General features: G+C 47.5%; 1 protein-coding gene across 1 annotated transcript in view; it reads right to left on the bottom strand.

Annotated features, from left to right (window-relative positions):
- Window positions 1-10,362: 10,362 nt before the first annotated feature.
- Window positions 10,363-19,731, bottom strand: part of LOC144101457 (solute carrier family 22 member 3-like) — a 37,276-nt gene continuing 27,907 nt past the window's right edge. The window contains exons 6-10 of the mRNA XM_077634637.1: window positions 19,406-19,494; window positions 15,002-15,216; window positions 13,950-14,131; window positions 12,076-12,221; window positions 10,363-10,597 (exon numbers count right to left, since the gene is read on the bottom strand). Of these exons, the coding sequence (XP_077490763.1) occupies window positions 10,510-10,597; window positions 12,076-12,221; window positions 13,950-14,131; window positions 15,002-15,216; window positions 19,406-19,494 (720 nt within the window). The 3' untranslated portion in view covers window positions 10,363-10,509. The remainder of the gene's footprint in view (window positions 10,598-12,075; window positions 12,222-13,949; window positions 14,132-15,001; window positions 15,217-19,405; window positions 19,495-19,731) is intronic.

Here is a 19,731-nt window from a genome sequence, read left to right as displayed (position 1 = left end):
GCGTCAGTCAAATCGTGTGGCGTACTTCACCGCGCCGAGTTCCATGGTCTCACGCAGGGTATCCGGCAGGGCGACCCGGAATGTCTCGGGCAGGAATAGCACTAGGAGGGCGGCCAGTGTGTAAATCGCTGCCAGCAAGCCCATGGCCACCGACTTGTGTGTGTAGCGTTTCTGGTGTTGGGAGCAGGAAAAAGCATAGTGAATATCAGCGTCACACCATTATCAGCCCTGTTGGCCCGAAAGACGCGGGTTTGATCTCGGCCGCTGCGGACGAATTTCGATGGAGGTGAAATTCTAGAGGCCCGTGTGCTGTGCGATGTCAGTGCACGTTAAAGAACCCCAAGTGGTCGAAATTTCCGGAGCCCTCCACTACGACGTCCCACATAGCCTGAGACGCTTTGGGACGTTAAGCCCCCATAAACCAAACCAAACCATTATCAGCCATCCATTCTATATCAGCAAAAGAATTACCGCGATAATCGGTTCTCTCAGGAAGAAAGGTCGTTATAGAGCTTTGTTACCGCACCTCCCACCTGCAGCTTCGAGCGCCCTACAGCGGCAAATTAGTCCACTTCTTTGTCATACTTCAGTGTTTTTTCTTACACGGTGACTGTCATCTCCCTTTAGGCATTCAAGAGAGGGCCAGGCGATTGCCTCCGCTGACTCCATCCCACTTGTTTACTTGTTTATTCGCTTGTGCCTAAATATTAGCATTTAAGCAATGCAGACATAAAAAGCTCATGAACGCATAAATGACTATCGCGCTGAAAAGAACGAAATAAAGTAAACCATGCTTGAAATGCTTTGTTTGAAGCGACTATGACCAATGTGATGGCGTCTCCAAATTAGACCCGGGTCGTTTCCGAAATGTTGCCCATCCCACCACTGAAATATGACCTTCAATGATTTGAACCAAAATTTATTTTCAGGATAATTTCAATGTCCTCGAACGATGGCAGTCTCTAAACTTGACCCGGGCCAGCCCCGAAATTTGACCTCGGCCGATTTGGACCAACCATAACAGAGCGTCGAACCATATTGAGCGTGCAACCATAAGTTAGCGTGCCCGACACGATGACGACCTCCAAATCTGGTCCGGGCCATTGCCAAAATGCTTTCGCTCGACCTTTGGTATAACCGTGATTAAACCCTGCCTAACTTTCTTTTTCGCACTGCACAGTCGATTAATTAGTTTAGACTGACAAGCTAGCTTTTTAAATATTAACTTCTTGTTCGCAGCAAGGTACCGTCCGAGCAATTTTTTATTCAAGCTCTAAAAGATAGCGCGACAAATCCAAATCCACAACAGTGGTGCTACTTGAGCGCAACCGATGCAAATTCGCTTATCGTATATTCCGCGCCCAATGCAAACACAAAACTCATCGGAGACTCGTTTACCTGGAACGCCTCGTATATTTCCAAATGAAATAAAACCGTCATCCGCTCTCTGTTCCTTGGCAGCGGGCGCTTTTCGGGGCGCAAGACGCGTGCATCTCCCGACGGAGAAAAGAAAAAAAAAGGGGGGGGGGGGTATTTTTTTTGCGCCCGCGCACCGGCGCATCGCCGCCGCCGAAGCCGCGACGCTCGCCAGCGCCATCTCTCGCTCGCAGCAAGCAAGCCGTGGGTCACGTGAGGCGAGCTCGCGCTGTGACTGGCACGTTTTTTGTGGGGCGGGGCTCCGTCGCCGCCGCTCGACGGAAACGTAGAGCAGAGCCGGCCGCCCGATTTGGGGGGGGGGGGGGACCGGTCCAGAATCATCCCCCTCCGTCGGCTCTGGCGGCGACAGAGCAAGCGAAAAACCGGCTGTGAGAATGTGACCTAATTGGCTAATTGGTTGGTTTTTGGTGGAAAGGAAATGGCGCAGTATCTGTCTCATATATCGTTGGACACCTGAACCGCGCCGTAAGGGAAGGGATAAAGGAGGGAGTGAAAGAAGAGGGGAACAAATAGGTCCGTAGTGGAGGGCTCCGGAATAATTTCGACCACCTGGGGATCTTTAACGTGCACTGACATCGCACAGCACACGGGCGCCTTTGCGTTTTTTCTCCATAAAAGCGCAGCCGCCGCGGTCGGGTTCGAACCCGGGAACTCCGGATCAGTAGTCGAGCGCCCTAACCACTGAGCCACCGCGGCGGGGCGTGACCTAACGCGGACTAAGTAGAAATGTCGAAATGCTTCCCAATGCTGTTTCTTACAGCGGCGTCAGCGACACTGCGTTTGTATCTACAGGCCTTAGTGGGACCAAAGACAAAGCGTTTTCTCTCTCTCTCTCTCTCTCTCTCTCTCTCTCTCGTCATTTCTTCGTTCTGAAAGTCAGCGCGCCTTCGAACACAGAGGCAAGCTTGCGAGGGAAACGTGCCTCTAGCATTGTGTTTTTTGTAATACCGGCGTACACTTCGCTGCTATGCACGAGCGCTCCGTATGGCCACTCTCGCTGAGCCCTCTCATTGGATACCGCGAGCGCTGCCGTAACCCATGAACGGGGAGAGGAGGCACACCTGAGAGTTGGGAAGCCGCTCGAGACCACAATCATTTCTGCACTCTCCCCCCTCAACGGCGCCGTTGCCTGAAGCGAGGCTTTTCGAAGACTCTTTCGAACTGTCGAACCCGACCGCTGCGCGGCTTTTTGATGCAGGCGAAACGCAAAAAAAATGCCCTTGTGCTGTGCGATGTCAGTGCATGTTCCCGGGTTCGAACTCGACCGCGGCGGCTGCGTTTTTATGGAGGAAAAACGCTAAGGCGCCCGTGTGCTGTGCGATGTCAGTGCACGTTAAAGATCCCCAGGTGGTCGAAGTTATTCCGGAGCCCTCCACTACGGCACCTCTCTCTTCCTTTGTTCTTTCACTCCCTCCTTTACCCTTCCCTTACGGCGTGGTTCAGGTGTCCAACGATATATGAGACAGATACTGCGCCATTTCCTTTCCCCCCCAAAAACCAATTATTATTATTATGTTAAAAACCACCGGTGGTCAAAATTATTCCGGAGCCCTCCACTGCGGCACCTCTTTCTTCCTTTCTTATTTCACTCCCACGTTCATCCATTCCCTCAAAGCGCGGTTCAGGTGTCCACAGAGATGGGAGAGAGTTACTGCATTTCCTTTCCTCATAAAAAAATCTAACTCTATTCCTGGGTTTGGAAGACGATTAAAATGTCTTGCTGCGTTTGTTGGTCATAGTGATGGTGGTGGTGGTAGTGGTTTTATTAAAAATAATAGTAAAAAGGAAGGAAAAAATTTTTGTTAGCCCGGCAACTGCCATCGATACTGAAGCACCTGAGCTGGGGCAGCGGAAATAAAGGATAGCAGGCAGAATGGAGAAATGAAATGAAAGAGGTGAGGGGACAGGAAGAGAGGATAGGGGGAGAAGTAGTATATACAATAAAATTGTTTTTAGTGTTATGAGACGACACTATTGAGGCGAGAGAATGAAGCTTCCACCAATAGTTTTTTTTTCGTAAAGTGAACAAAATGTAAAAATGCTTGCTGTGAAATATTCTAACATTGAGCAATGCTTCGTCGGCGGCAAGAACGCAATGTAAACGACTTATTTTACGCCAACTAAACAAATTTGCGAATGAAACTTCAGTCGCTCTTGGTGAATATTTCTCAAGCACAAATTTCTAGAAGCAGAACTGGCAGACCCATCAATGCTATCGGCTTTCACATAAGACATTCACAATGGTGTTCTGTACTTAGAGAAAAGGCATTAGAGAACGGACAGCCCGCATTGGACTTAATGTTCGATTTAGAGTCGACCTGACAAAGCCCATTCATAAGGATCGCTTAATTCAAGTGCATAGTGAACTGGAAGGGTGGAAAGACAGTGTAGACACGATACCGCAAGCCAGGATTGTGAACTACGTTTTCATTTTCACTAAGCGTTGATTCGCCTGTCAGCAGCAGTCTGCACCAAAATATAATAAAGATACTCTTTTCAAATACTATCTTATGGGGCGCAGGTTGGCGGGAATGTATGTCAACATTTTTCTCAAATAATTCGCGGTTAAAATTTTTTGCCAAAACTACGGCAATTAAGTCATTCCGGTTATTTTGCGCTCTTTATCACACTACGCTAGTCCTGAAAGTCGGCGCCGTTCTGTCATTTCAAACTCGTCCTGTAGAGTTCAAAGGTCGTTTTAAATCCGAAGACGTTTTATATCCGAAATAGCGAAATCAACCTCATTTCTGTTCTGAATTCTTTTCTTTTTTCACAAGGTACCGACGCAGGAACGCTGTGCCCAAAAAACTACCGGAACCTCTCTTTACATACAGGATAAACCTGAACCATAGAATTTTCTCGTTGTGTGACGTCAGCACATTTCCCAGAACCCGCAGCGCCGAGTTGCAGCTGTTCAGCTTGCAGCTTCAACGTCTCTCTACAGCTGTGCGACTTTTTTAAAAATTCGTTTGTTAGCTTACTTCTTAAAACAATTGTGCAGTTTTCTGGCGTCCGCCAACACTGGTAATGCTATGCCGGAAAAGCCATAATTTGGCGCCAAAGAGGCGATTTTTGAAAATTTTTTAAAATGTTCGCTAACACACCTGATATATTTCACATCGGGGGAAGGAGGTGAGTGGAACTGCTCCAGTAGCATGACTTTGAAAAAGTGATCAAAAAATTGACGGACGATTTAGCGTTGTTAGACCATATACGAATCAGATGCGCTGGCACTTGGGCTTTCATTTTGGTTTCCTTTGCGGCTCGAGGGTCGGTTTTCAAGGTCAAGCAGGCTTCAGACAAAGGCGAAATTTGGGAGTTGGGACCTTTATAATAGCGCACTAAAACAGGAGGCGGCTCTTAAGCTCCGCCTTAAAGGCATGACGCCATAGTGTTAATGGGTTAACGCCCATATATGCGGAGTTGGTAATTCTCTACTTTACATTTGTAGATCGCTGGGAGTCATCATACCACTCCTGGTGAAGTGGTGCTGATATTAAGCGATGCGTCACTGCCCTGCTTTGGCAGGTGCTGCCACCGATGTGGCTTGAGAGACACATGTCCCGAGCAACCTCTCGCGACAAATTATTAATTCAATTGCCGACTTCCACGGTGGGCAGTCTGGCGACAAATCTGGGGGGCAGGTTGTGATGTCGTCACAAAGTCACGTGACCTAGGTGGCCCACCTGCCACATAGGAGACCCACCAAGATGGGCCATTTACGTCCCTTCAGGGTGAAGCAGGTTACAAAGATCAGCGAAATAGCTGAATGCGGATTCCAGTGCTTAACGCAACTAAACAGAAAGGAAATATCCGGTTTTTATTGTTTAGTTTCTCGCATTGCTTTACTAGAATCAGGAACTTTAAATATAGGGTCGCCTCTCCTTCACACCCCCCTGCCCCCAACCACTAAAGCTGAAGGATTAGAAATGACTAGTTTGCTTGTTTCTGTCGCATGGTCTGTAAAGTAAATACAGTTATCTTCTTTTTGTTTCACTCACACGTGACACATCACAGCAGCGACAGCCACGTGTTTGGCCTGTCTGGTATCCAAATATAGGAAGTCGCATTTGCCAGGTCTTCCGACGTGGTTGGCTCCCAGGCGCTCGCACATTCAGACTGCTGCCCCTCATAGCGGAATTTATTTAGGGTGCAACTGCGCCTCACCCGAGAATGCGCCTGTTCACAGCAAGGAGCAGTCATGTCCATCATTCTTGGGCAAAATTTTTTAATATTGTAAAACTTTAAGGTAGTGTTGTGAAAATATTGAAGGTAATGGTCAATTCCAGTTAATCAATAAAATGGGTTAAAGTGCCACTGAAGAACGGTCTGCACCTGAGCCACTTCATTGCAATCTATGAAGCGGAGTCGACGGACAGCCAGACTGCGCATATAGATAGCAGGAAACTTACAGCTCTATTTTGTGTGCATGATAAGAACTGCAAGCAACAGCTCTGGTGCGCCAAACATGTAAAGGTTAGAGTCGAGAAAAACAGGATGTGGGAGGTAGAAAACAACTCTGTTTTCTTTCCGGCAACATAAAGGAGGGCGGAGCAAAGAGAGGCGGTATCCTGATGTAGTCGTTTTCACTGTCGTACATTCCGTGCAGCCGTGGAGGTAATCCCATATATATGCATACAATTTCGATTTCCTACAGGCTGCCGTTTTCGACCATGCCGTGTTTTTCAACGCGACGTATAGCATCTTTCTAGCATATTCTAAAATCTAAAAACATAGTTTTCAGCAGCCATATGCTGTTTATTCTCATGGTATAAATTTCCTAGTTTGGATGATCAATTCCACCGAGATTACCACGTAATCTATCGATGCACTCCAAGAATCCCAACTAAATGTGCGCCAATGGAAAACGCCCTTGTCGTTAAAAAATGCATGGTTCACAACGCGTTCACAGGCTACGACTTGCAGGCATTGCTCACAGACTCCCACGAAAGCTCAGAAACACAGATAATTTAGTATAAGCCCACTGCGGCACAGAAAGCATTGACATACAAAAAGAGACTTCTGAAAGTGCGCAATGCCTATACGCTGTTCTTGCTGGCGAGTCGCGTTTCGTGTGCAATGCTCATGCAGTTGTGTTCCTGGGAAGCTGCTTCCACTCTGATTTCGCAGAACGAAACCCCAACTATTTTACACTGCCACAGAAAGCCAACGGGGAACGCTTTTGACGATAGCAAAAACATAATAACAAGAAAATGCAAGCCTGTCGACGGGATATCTGCGGATGTAGTGACTGGGATAGAGATGTGTTGCAATCTATTTAAACAACTGCGTTCATAAACTGTTTCCCGTTCAAGAATGGTTTTGTAAAGAATTGCTGGGCACGGTTTTGGCCGACGCAAACACGATCGTCAAGTTTCTCAGTGACCAGTGAGCTACGGATGTCCACTCAAAGTTCCACTGTATAGACAATCCTTCCTGCCTTAAAAGATGTGTGCACAATAGGGCTCAACCCGTGTCAACATCTGCATTATCTGCTCTTTGCAGTTTCTTCGAAAGATACCTGAATTTTTTTTTTAATTGACTCCACTTATCATCCAAACTTCGCCTCCTATCTTATCGCCACTAGGCCATCACCGTGAAGTGGCAGCAACAACTGCACTTGAATGTTCCTCAGCCTCCACTTCTTATCTCGCACTTCTGCTGCTCTTCACACAAGAGCCCTCTAATCTAGGCTCTCATGGTCTGAGACAAGAAGCGTGCCGAAGGCCCTACACAGCCAATGTTTGCATTGCAGCGCAGTACAGCTTGCATTCCCTGCACGCACACATGTAGTTGAAAATTTTGCGTTCTCATTAGTGCACCTATTTTCAAATTATGCTTCGTATACATTCCCGTGTTCTCCTCTGGCTTTGTCTGAAGCGGTGAGATCCAATGAAGGCCTTCGACGAATCCTGATAAATTCTGTCGTCTCCATTGTGCAACACGTCTTTTCTCTGATATACGGAAGATAGTTTCGCCGCTTGTGAAGCGCGCAAAAGATGGAAAAAGCAAAAAAAAGTGAGATGTTACCGCACAGACTCCACAATAAACACAAAAACGTCCGTCATCGGAACACCGGATGTATAAAGCTCAACGTGGAGTTCTCAGAAATAAAGTTCCTCATATTACTTATGCCCTGGTAGCTGTCAAATGTAAACGAAGTTATCCTAAAGCCCCTAAAGGTTGTTCTTGTTATATTTTTTTTTTCATTTTTCTTCCTTTGCAAGAGCCATTCACCTAATCTACCCCGTACGAACCATAAGGCTCGGCGTTTTCTTGTTATTTTCAGTATATGGCTGTGTGTGCGCGGGTTGCACAGTACCCATAACATTCGTTTTGATTTTTATGTATGCGCGCCGCTTTGTCTAGCCCGTTTACATTAACCGATGCGAACATCATAGGATCCCCGCTGCCGAGTGCACCTCTGAACGCGGCAAAGGTTTTAGGCGCCTCCGGACAGGCGGCGCGCATCCGGCCCACTTAGCAAAGCATCACTTTCAGATCGCCGTTCTGTGGTCACACGTTCATGCAGGGGATCACGCAATCCTGCCACAAAGTGCATGAGCGAGGGCAAAAAAACATGCAGTGTTCTTGACGAATAAAAAAGCTCCAATGTTACGTCAATGCGAAGTCAGGGAAGTCAGTTTATGTACTTTAGTTAGTTTAGTTGGCTTATTTCCCGGTCCATCACGCACGTGGTCGTTGGCCGTTTTCATTTAATGCACGTTAAAGATCCCCAGGTGGTCGACATTATTCCGGAGCCCTCCACTAGGGCACATCTTTCTTATTTCGCTCTCTCCTTTATCCCTTCCCTTACGGCGCGGTTCAGGTGTCCAACGATATATGAGACAGATACTGCGCCATTTCCTTCCCCCAAAACCAATTATTATTATTATTATTATTATTATTATTATTATTATTATTATTATTATTATTATTATTATTATTATTATTATTATTATTATTATTATTATTATTATTATTATTTCTTTATTTATTTCATGCACAGGCTGTGTAGCCTTGGCGATGAGCCAGCGGAGTGCGTTGTGGTGTCGCTGACCGAGCGGCTGTTCAGCAAGGCGGAAATTTGGGCGAGTTAGTAAGTATTCGTCATTCTTGCTCGCAGCGCAATAAGAACGGAACACGAGACGAAAGCCTAACACAAACAAGCGCTTCTTCGTGTTAGTCTTTCGTCTCGTGTCCCGTTCTTGTTGAGCTGTGAGCAAAAATGATGAAAAAAAGGCTGCAGTTGTTGTGTGGTGTTAGTGCTCGCACTTCAATCTTGTACTTTTTTTGGTGACGGTGCATGCGCCCTGCTCAACACGTAGTTGCAGACGCCTGAGAGGACGGCCAGTGGTCTGAACGAGCCATGCCAACCATGCCTTAGCATGCCCAAAAACCAAACCGAAACAGATGGAACGTCCACGTGCCAGGCTGTTTACGGAGATTGCACTGTTGTCACTAAAAGCAGATGTAAACTCCACAAATTATCGAAACAAATGAAAGACCAGTTAGGTACTTCCTACATGTCAAAGACATCGATTGCTTCGACTCACATGGAGCTATCGTACCTTCATCATCACTTGAATATCCTGCCTGCTGCGCATGCGTGATGATGGCCATGTTCTTCTTATATAGTCCGTCCTGAGCTTCGAAATCAACTGCTGTAGGTCAGCGTTCGTGAGTCCTATGTGTCTTTCTTTCCTGTGTCCTCGTCCCTTAGTACGCTGTACGCTTCCGTCAACCGCGAATGGAAACAGAGTTGCAGGGCGTTCTTTGAGCCCAGCTGTTCGCACCTCACTGTTGGGGCGAATAGCATTTTAGCACATCACGGGCCAACTTGAAGGCCTTCTGACTACTCGATGATTCTCACTGGTTGAACTACGAGCGCCCCCATTCAATTTGGCGGCATTAATGAAAGAAGTATAACTGGCGAAAACAGGTTCGTGGGGCACACCCATTATCATAACAACGCAGTAGCGGGTTTTTGCAAAGGCGAAGTGGCTCCAGGACCTCCAGGACCCAAGAAGCGAGAAACAGCTTATAAAGTGAAGTCTCCAGCTTGTAGTCAGCCAAAGCTTTACGATGCCATTGCACACTAGGTCAAGGAGGGAGCTTGATCGATTAAGAGATTTCGCTTGAATTTTACGTTTACCAGTTGGCTGCTGTCCTGGGTATCAGCAAAAAGGAGAAGCGCAGAGAAACGAAAGCTCTAGAGGAGTGTGACTGTCAACGCTCAGTGGGTACGAATAACAACAGAGCACAGCGCAGCACGCATCAATTACTGCGGCGATGTAGTCCAGGTGTAGAACGGATCAGACCGCGAATTTCCTGGCGTGGGCACACCAGACATTACAATGCATTACAATTTTTTTTTGTCGCATAGAGGATCGCAAAGAGGATACTTTCACCGAGAATGGAGCTTTGACAAGCTATAGTAGGGAGAAAAATGAAGTACTGTACATGTAAACTTAAGCTTCTGTGGTTCATATATAACGGGCACATATTAAGTACATATATCATCACGACCGTTTGTTTTAACAAGCAAACTACGAAGGCGTCAGTATTTTTGTGTTCAATGTCTCTCATCGCCATTCGCTTCCAAACGGTAATCAAGGAGACTTTTTTTTTCTTTTATTTGACGTCACGAATTTGTATCGAGTGGCCAGAATCATCCCAGCAATGAATTCGTCTTTTACACGCTAACAAACGTCAAAGCAGCCACGAAGAACTAAATGATTGATTTTTACCAGCGTCAAAAACTGCTTGAAGTTGTCTTTCGTTTCCTTTCATGACCTTCATGGGGTATGTAAAGGTATGTAAAGAATGAGAGCATTCTTCATGATCAGGTATTATCCTGGCACACTGTGATAAACCGCAAGCCGAGCGCTGGTGTCTTCAGCCACACTCGGCCTACATGTTTTATTGCGGCACAAAAAGCACCGGTCTGTGCTCTCAGCTCACACTGAAGAGTCCCAGTAAGAAAGCCTGACTGAAGGATTGAGATCACAGTTCGCTAAATTCGGACAAGAGCACAGGCAGTGCACCCACGAGAACACCCATCGGTCTTCGTCACTGGCCGCCTTGTTGCTTGCCATCCTCGACAGTAGCTTTATCGCAGACCATCAACTTCTTTGCGGATGGGTCGGACCTCGCATTCCTGTGCATGAAAGGAGAAACAGAGAAAATGTCAGGCAGCTCCTGCACATTGTTCCTATTCATATGGTGGCCACTTGTTGCTCTCACATTCATACACTACTTGAACACAGTGGGCCGAAAGAGCGGCGTACAGCTCATGCGAGCTTTCGAGGAGGTTAGGAACGTGAACATGAGATTTTTTTTTATTTACCGCTGGTTATTACGCGATGATGTCTCGAGCGACTTTCTTCATCAAAATTCGCTACTTTAGAGGTGTTTTGTCTTTGTCTGCGGTTGAGTGTTCATCATCTCTGGAAAGCTTGCGTTGTTAGATGACCGGGCTTGCCTAAAATTTTTAATATGGTGAGGGATTAGAGGGGGGGGGGGGGGGGGGGGTTGTAGCGAAGTTTTAAAGGCTATGTTCGAAGACGAGGCTGCTGCGTACGTAAGTGAAGCTACAAGACGGAACGAAAGGCGACTGAGGAAAATTGTGGCTGAAGTCAGGGAGGAAACATCGTTAGTCATATCCAATATGTTCGAGTTATCTAGATTATCTCAAACGTATGATAGCCTCGTTCATTGGTAAGCGGGTTAGTGAATAGCTCATGGAATATGTTCACGCAGAAAACTTGTAGCACGTCTTTTATTCCTTTAAACCGACCTCTAACAGAGTTCTTCCCTACTGAAAATTGTATATATGTTTGAACGGGTCAGCAAATAGGATTATGGCACATTTGGTTTGGGTTTATAGGATGGATGTCCCAAAGCGGCTCAGTCTATGAGGGACGCCGTAGTGGAGGGCTCCGCATAATTTCGACCTCCTGGGGTTCTTAACGGGCACTAACAATGCCCTCCACTAAGGAGTCACTCAAAGGCTGAATCGCTTTGGAAGCTTCATCCTATAATGTTAAACGAAATGTGTCATAATCCTATTTGTCTCCTATTCAAACCTGTACACATTTTTCAATAGGGTTCGCAAGCAAGGTCTCAGCTAAGAATACACAATATACCAACAATGGGAGTTAGATAGGCAGGCCTAGGAAGACAACCCAAGCCGAGTAACGCGCACCCTAGAATGTTTTCGCCTTTCTTTGGTCGTTTAAGGTTTCCTGAAGTCTCAGACCGCGGCAGTGTTACTGTTTAGCCACCATCAACATGCATAAAAATGTGTAGTCATTTAAATCGGTTCAGCAGCCAGGCGCCGCAGTGCAAAGCTACCAAGCTGCAGAGAACATCCGGTACAACGCAGACGCGGGAGGATACGCCTGTAGTGGCGCCACCTGTTGGACGAAAAAGCAAGCTTCCCGTGCTCCACCTCGCTAATAGCTCCTGAGGCCCCGACATGGTGCCAGGAGAGGGCGGCAGCATCCAACTGGCTAGAAGCATGTGTACTATTGTGGCCCCTCGTAGAAAGCGCCAACTCATTACTTTCTCCCTGCTAGACCTGGCTGAAAGAAAGATGCAGCCTTCATTGACCGTGACATAATTGGTGCTGCGTACTTGCTCTTGCTGAGCTCCATGGTCTCACGCAAAGTGTCCGGCAAGGCGACCCGAAACGTCTCCGGCAGTAGCAGTACCAAGATGGCGGCCAGCATGTAGATTGCCGCCAACACGACCATGGGCACCGACTCATGAGTGTACCGCTTCTGGTATTGGAAGCAGACAGATGAGACAGCAAATGTTAACGTCATCATCATTATCCCCTCTGTTCTTTAGGGGCAAAGCATAACACGATAATAGATTATGAGCATAAATAAAAGCTCTCTGATAGCATTCTCACCTTGTCTTGCGCCTGAAAATTTTTAATCGCGCTTGATTTGCCCTAAAGTGACGTATTAATTTATTTCTTTGCAGCACTTCAGCCCTGTTTTCTCTTTTTCTTGGCATGAGCTTTCTCGCGGCACTTAATCTTGAAGTTGGAACCAAGTAATTCACGCCGCTAACCCCGGCAAACTTTTTAATCACTTTATATTCACTGATCACTCAATTCTGGCCTGTAAGCAGTGTAGTCAGAAAAAGAAAAACGACAAACACTTTACAGTCTTTTGAGAATAAAGAAAGGAAATAGAAGAAATCAACATAGAAATGGTTTGCTTGCGGCTAAACCGGCAGTCAGCAACCAAGTCCAGTAGCTTTTAAGCTTGGATCAGGAAACAGAGTTGTAAGAGTCACCATCTGGGCAGTTAGTTTTCATATAGGTCATGGTGCTAGCGCTTGTGGGCGCTGGCAGTGACGAAGACGAATGATGACGACGCAGAAAGCTAGTCCACGTCCGTTTGCGCCATGCCCATCAGGAAACGCACTTGCGCGTGGGTGCCTGAGACCATCCGTGGTTGCGGTTAGCTTTTTATCATGCAATTCGTATAGACTAATCTATAGGCAATTCAAATCTTATAGACAATCTATAGAGCATCTATAGATTTAGGTCACACACGTTTAGCAGATATTTATTATAGAATCTATAGGCTACGAGTGGACAAAAAGAAATAAGTATAGCAAGGCAATGTCCATAAGAAGTCCATCGACAATCTGTATGGCATCCTATAATTGCACTGACGCTGACGTCAACTATATCCAAACCTTGCATGCTCTTTGTAATAATAGATTATTTGGCACTTCATGCCCTTGTGCGTGTTTGCTACGCAGCAAAAAATGCCCCTATTACCTAGTTAATATGATTTTAAAATACAACATGCTTCTTCCCTCCACACTAATCACACTTGTAGCGTCGTGCCAACGGGACACTGTGATCACAGTGTGAAAATGAACTACTTTGTCCACAAGACTGTTTTGACGTTCCATAAGTTTGCTTGCGGAATGGCTGGTTGTGGAGACACCTGTGCTTAATATTTTGATCTTTCCTATCTTATAAAAGCTCCGTTTTAGTAAAGGCTTCCTATTTATCATTAGAGCGATGTAGTCTATCAATTAGGTCGAACTTAAGAGTGTCATCAGTATCCGTTCAACGCTCACTCGTCTCTCGTTGCGCTGCTGCTTTAGCATTACGTGTCCTCAACGTAATGCGGTGCTTTGGCAGAACACGAGAAGATCCTGGGGTGGAGGTGGTGGTGGTAGCAACTGTATTTTGAAGCAAACAATAAAAGTAGGTTCTTAAGGGTTCACTCCTCTTTGTCCCAGAGTACACAACCGTAGGGCTTCACGGAGAGCTATATATCCACTAGCCAAGTTTGGCCAGCTGGTTGAGCAACTCGCACAGCAGCCTCCCTTGAGTAGGTGGACGGGTTAGGGTATGGGAGTACAGCCATGGGTTGGAGGCCTTCCCACAGGTGGTGTATGTGGGGTTGCACTTGGCCGTCCCACACGCGGGGCATAGTGGGATGGTGAGGAGAAATTACGTAGGGCGCAGTACTCACCGTTTCCAGAAGGAAAGGCACCAACGCCGAGCCCAGCCGTATGGCCATAAGGCAGACGCCCACGCCCATGGTGCGAAGCACGGTTGGGAACACCTCCGCCGCGTATATCCAGCTCAGGGTGAACGCTGTGGTGGACAGCGCCTGGCCTACGAGGCCATCCGCCCGCCGCAGCCACACCTGGGCTGCACAGTTCAGTGGACGCGCAGGTGTGTTATGCAATCACCAACACCGGCTAACCTTTCTTTTTTTTTAAACATAGTACTTAGGAGCGCACACCACATCTTCGACATTTTTTTTTTCCTATTTCTGCTCTGTGGGTTTGTTTTGGTCATGATTATTCAGGCCATACTCCAATACTACACTTTCATGGGCATGATCAGTTAGGAAAGAAAACCGGGTTTAAATGCAGCAGGAAACGAAAACACAGTGGCTGAGAAGCAATTGAAGCTTATATACAGAGAAGACGGAGGAAACGTAAAACAGACGGAAGGAAGAGCGGGAGGAAGAAAAAATTAAAGGAAGGAAACGAAGGTATGAAGGAATAGAGTGACGATGGAAGAAAGTAGGAGGGGAAAAAAGGCTGGAGAGAGCAAAGAAGAAAATAAGGAATCGAGGGAAGAAAGGAATAGAGGGATGCAGAAAGGAAGTAGGAGAGGAAGAAAGGCTGGAAAGAGCAAAGCAGAAAGGAAGGAAACGAGGGAAAAAGGAATACAGGGGCGAAAAAGGAAGTAGGAGGGGTGGAACAAAGAAAAGAAGGCAGGAAGGAATGGATGATTTGAGAGCAGGAGAAAAGAAAAAGAAAGCTAGGGAAGAAAAGAGGAACATGAGAAGGCAAGGAATAAGAGAACCAAGGCAGGAAATAAGGAGGAAAGTGAATAATAGATAGGTGGAAGGATTGAGAAAGTATGTGAGGGAAAGAGGAAGAAAAGGACGGGGAGGAGGAAAACAGTGCAGTCAGGAATGGAAGGGAGGAAGGACAGAAGGAAGAATAGAACACGGAGGAAACAAAACAGTATGAATATAAAATGGCGCCGCCATCAGCTGGTTCTCACAGCGTGGGATGAAAGCCAGGCCCAGGCAGCAGAGCGCAACTCCGCCATACACAGCAGGGGTGGCCCTCCGTCTTCGGAACCAGCGCACAGTGCTGTAGCAGACCAGCACCCCGAGCAGGTCCCCTATGCCACCCAGTAGGAAGCTTATGTAGGGGTCACCCCCGATGCTGGTGAGGGAGAGCTGGATACCGTAGAACACGGCGCCACTAGATATACTGCGCATGGACAGAAAGGAGTACATCAGTTAGCACATACTGTGCCCATCGGAGTGAGGGAAGAGAAGGTGGAGTTTTTGATAACATTGGATAAACAAGGAGCGAGATGGAAGCCCCATTTTTCTAGGCCACGTTTCCACAAGAGTACTTGTCGTCTGGACGTGTGCACACGAAGGCAAGTCACACTTCGAAATGTTCGGTATAGCGTAGTCAGGCTTTTTTGCGCCTCCTATTAATTTACTGGTTATATCGAAGCCCGGAATCATTGGATGCTCTGTCAGGGGTTGGTTGGGAAGGTCGGGGAGGTGGAGTAGGGAAGTGTCCCATTTGCGCAAAAGGGGAGGGGGAGGGGTTCGCATGATTTCACCACAGAACATTTCGTGGCTCGGGAGAGAGGGGAGAATGGCATCCTTTCTTTCGTTCCTTTTCCTTAAAACCGCCATCATATCAACGTGTACAGTGAAAAGCACGACTTTGTCAACATCACGCAGTCGCGTATGGTTGGCGAAACGCGAAACTAAAAGAGATGAATTGAAGGCAGAGAGACAAATGGCGTGGAGCATTTGTTCATGCACCTGGCATGCTAACACGCTTTTAGCTTCTTTCTATTTACTCTAGTCGTAAAGCTAAGTCTTGCCAAGTTGTCACGCAAGCGATAGCTTCCTTCGCTTTTCACACGAAAACGCCCATTTCGGTTTCTCATGGAATCTTCTTGTAAAGGAAAACCTCCTGCAGCCTATCTTCAACCCAGGGTTGTCGATTCTTACTGCGCTACGCAGACCACCGTCCCCATTTTGTTCCACGCAAGGAACTTTCTTCGGCGACCTTTACAATTTCTATATCCAATCCGCGATGACACCTTGCGAGTCACGAGACCACGAGTTTTACGACTTTGGGAAACGGGACACTTTTCGAGGCACTGCACAAGACCGAAAACGGAGAGCACGGTCTGCGCGGAACAACGCTGAGCAGGAGCAAGAACCAACGACGAAGGCAACAGAGGAAAAATAAGCAGTCGAGAAATGCTTTCTTCCAATCGACCGGCGACGCTCTACCCATCGTGACCGCCCTAGTCAACGGCCGGCCAGTGGACATCTCCAGAAAAGATAGAAGTACTCGACCGCTGCAACAGGACGACGCATGTGGAGACTTTGGACGCGACTTTCGTCCCAGCGAGAGTCCGGCTCGAAGAAGTCGTGGTGGTGGTAGTGGTTTTTTATTAAAATGATAGTAAAAAGGAAGGAAAAGATTTTTGCTAGCCCGGGCATCTGCCATCGATACTGAAGCACCTGAGCTGGGGCAGCGGAAATAAAGGATAGCAGCCAGAATGGAGAAATGAAATGAAAGAGGTCGTGAAAGCACCCTTTCCAGGCGCCCTGGACGTGATCCTTGCTGCGGATTGGCAAAGCGCTGCAAACGTAGCGGTCACGTTTCCGCCGACAAACGAAGTCACCATCGTCCCGATACACTCGGCTGCGAGTCAGCCATTGTATCAGCTGTCAACCGCACGCAGTACAGATCGGGTTGAAGAAATATCAACAGCCGTGTTCAGTCAACGCGAGGTTGAAGACAAACGGCAAGCCTACACCCACGGCTTCGTAAGACTGAGCTCTGAGGACCTGAGCGTGAAGATTCCCTTGATCAAAGAGTTGTGCGAAGAAAGAAAAAAGAAGAGACATGCGTCACAACAATCCCCTCCGCTAAAGTGGCGACGACGGTTTCAGAAACAGACACCCGCTGTGGCATGCGGCCTTCGCCGCAGTTGTCATGAGCCCCTGGATCCAAGCCCCGAAAGGCTAGGAAGCCAACTCCCCTAAGCCCCCTACGCATCAAAGTAAGAATCGTTTTGACCGAGAAAACCGTCGTAATCTGCACAGGTTGTACTGTCTCGCTCGACTGGAGCTACATCGTTTTCGAACGAGCGATCAGCACGCCACCAGGTACGTGGCGAAGAACGCCGACCACCCCAGAGAACACACGCCGGCGGGTGCGTGCGCTTGGGGACAGGCGCGAATTTTAAGGAGAGTCCGGTCAGCTAGGCCTATATGCTTTCGACCACTATACGCTATCTCTTAGCACCAACCTCTTTCCCAGGAATAAAATTTTTTGAAATCAATATCCATTGCTTTACTTGGCTTGGAAGCATTGACGGCGGCTTCACCACAATCGAGTTAGCATGCAATGGGCAACAACTGCTTTTTTGGTCACTTTGGGCAGGGGCGCGGCTGGCGAGGAAGCCAATCGGACGAATCAGATGATACGTCACGAGATGGAGCGGGGCTGCGCCGAAGGGGCGGGCGAAAAAGGGCGAGCTGACAGCGGCCGCTGTTGAGAAGGGTACGGCAGAGCGCAGATCGCAGACCCACTAGTCGAGGACGGGTATCAAAACTCTGAGAGAAGCCTCGACAGCATTGAACTGTTGGGCAATGCGCGCAGCTCGAGCAAAAATTACACAAGGAGTTCTCGCATCGGGCTCCCAGCCAGGCACCGGCTAAAGAACCACAGAAGGTCGTCACCCAATAGGGCCACGTACGAGGAGCCGTACTGGACGACCTGTCAACTAGTGGGCCACGATCTTGATCCGGCAGCGAGACACAGCCAGGTGGCCACGAATCGCCGGTGCCTCAACGAAACGGGCCATGAACGACGCCCCGTGGGTCACCAGTCATTATGTGCGCCGCCATCTTCGTCAAACTGGCGGTCTCTCCAGCATCATCATCATCATGATCATCATCGTACTCACTACGCCCACTGCAGGGCAAAGACCACTCCCATGTCTCTCCAATTAACTCCGTCCTTTTGCCACCTGCGGCCGCCGTATCCCCGCAAATTTCTTAATCTCATCCTCCCACCTAACCTTCTGCCGCCCCCTGCTACGCTTGCCTTCTCTTGGAATCCACACCGTTACCCATATTAGAACCAGCGATTGTCTTGCCTTCGCATAACTTGCCCTGTCCTAGCCCATTTCTTCCTTTTGATTTCGGCTAGGATGTCATTAACTCGAGTTTGTTTTCTCATCCACTCTGCCCGCTTCCGGTCTCTTAACGTTACACCAATCATTTTTCCTTCCATAGCTCGCTGCGTTGTCCTTAACTTAAGCTGAATCCTTTTCGTTAGCCTCCACGTTTCTGCCCGGTAGGTGAGTACCGGCAAGATACAGCGTTGTATACTGCTCTCTTGAACAACCAGGCAGACCTCTCCTGTTTCATTTAAGTCTCTCTCTATCTCTGTTCTCTTGAGGGGTATAGGTAAACTGTCATGCATGATATGAGAGAACCTGCGATATGCGCTCCACCCCATTGTTATTTTTGTAGCTCGTTCCCTCTCTCCATGCCGAAGCTTAAACCACATGTGACGCTTTGCAAGTGCCTTCAAAACTCAAGCAGGCTTCAACAAACGAACTTTCCCCTACGTTTCTAGAACCTCACTTTCAGGACTATCGCGTCACTTACAACGCTATTTTGGTGCCAAGCACCGGTGAAATAATGCAGAAATAGGGAAGCAGAGACAGTGCTATTGAGAAAAAAGAATGCAAAGCTTCACTCGCTTCGCATTCCGCTCGACGTGAAGCAATCACGCGCACCAACTTCAGATGTCCAAGCTAAGGACAAGCTGGCAAGGGATGTCGTGCCTTCTTCAAACGGTGTGGTCACAGTCAGGATGAAGGTTGGTAAATTTGGCTTCATTGCAAACGATATTCTGTGGCCATCTCTTGACAAATAATGTAAAAAGGCCATTTTGCCTGAAGTAAGTGCTGTTTTGTTTTGGATAGCGATTTTTTTTATTTACACGAGGGTTCGACGTCATTTAATCTATACTTAACGCAGTCGGAATTCGGAGGGGGCTCGGGGAATAACTGCGGGAAGAAATCATTCGATATTTTCTCAGCGTCTCAATAATCTTGCGCCATTAAAAAATCTAGTATGCTCGAAGTATCAGCTGTGAGTCAAACGTTGCTTTGTCTTTCCGCTGATATTCCCTTTTCGTAAAACGCAAGAACTACACTGCTAAGAAATACATATAGGACCGCTAATCTTCACTACATGGCTTTTTGCGTGACGCCGTTTACGCCCAAGACTTTCTTCCCTGTCTGAGACTGAGAGGCCCTTTATGTGAACATCGCAAGCTTAGGCCACGTGCCTATGATCACATTGCATCAAAGTTGGCGGAGCACTGCTGACGCACTTACCAGCTGAAGATGAGGATGAAACTGTAGCCCCGAACTTTAGGAAATCTCACGAGGTCTGTGTAGCGCACTTTCACAGCTTCTTCCTTCTCCTGGGCACATTTATGAAGGAGACATCGCAAGAAGGAAACATTTTGTTAAGCGAAATAAGTTTTGGGTGTTACTCCTATTTAACTTCAGGCAGAGTCACATCATCGTCGCTTTCACCTTAAATCGACCTTTAGTCGTTACTTACGTTTGTGAGCGACCGCTAGATGGTACAGCGGCATTCCAACCGTTAAACTATAGTAATTGTATTTACTATGTAAGTGCTTTTCTGTTGTCTTCCA

This window comes from Amblyomma americanum, chromosome 8 (genome assembly GCF_052857255.1).
Source record: "Amblyomma americanum isolate KBUSLIRL-KWMA chromosome 8, ASM5285725v1, whole genome shotgun sequence".
Lineage (NCBI taxonomy): Eukaryota > Metazoa > Arthropoda > Arachnida > Ixodida > Ixodidae > Amblyomma > Amblyomma americanum.
This window is presented reverse-complemented; position numbering and strand designations above follow the sequence as displayed.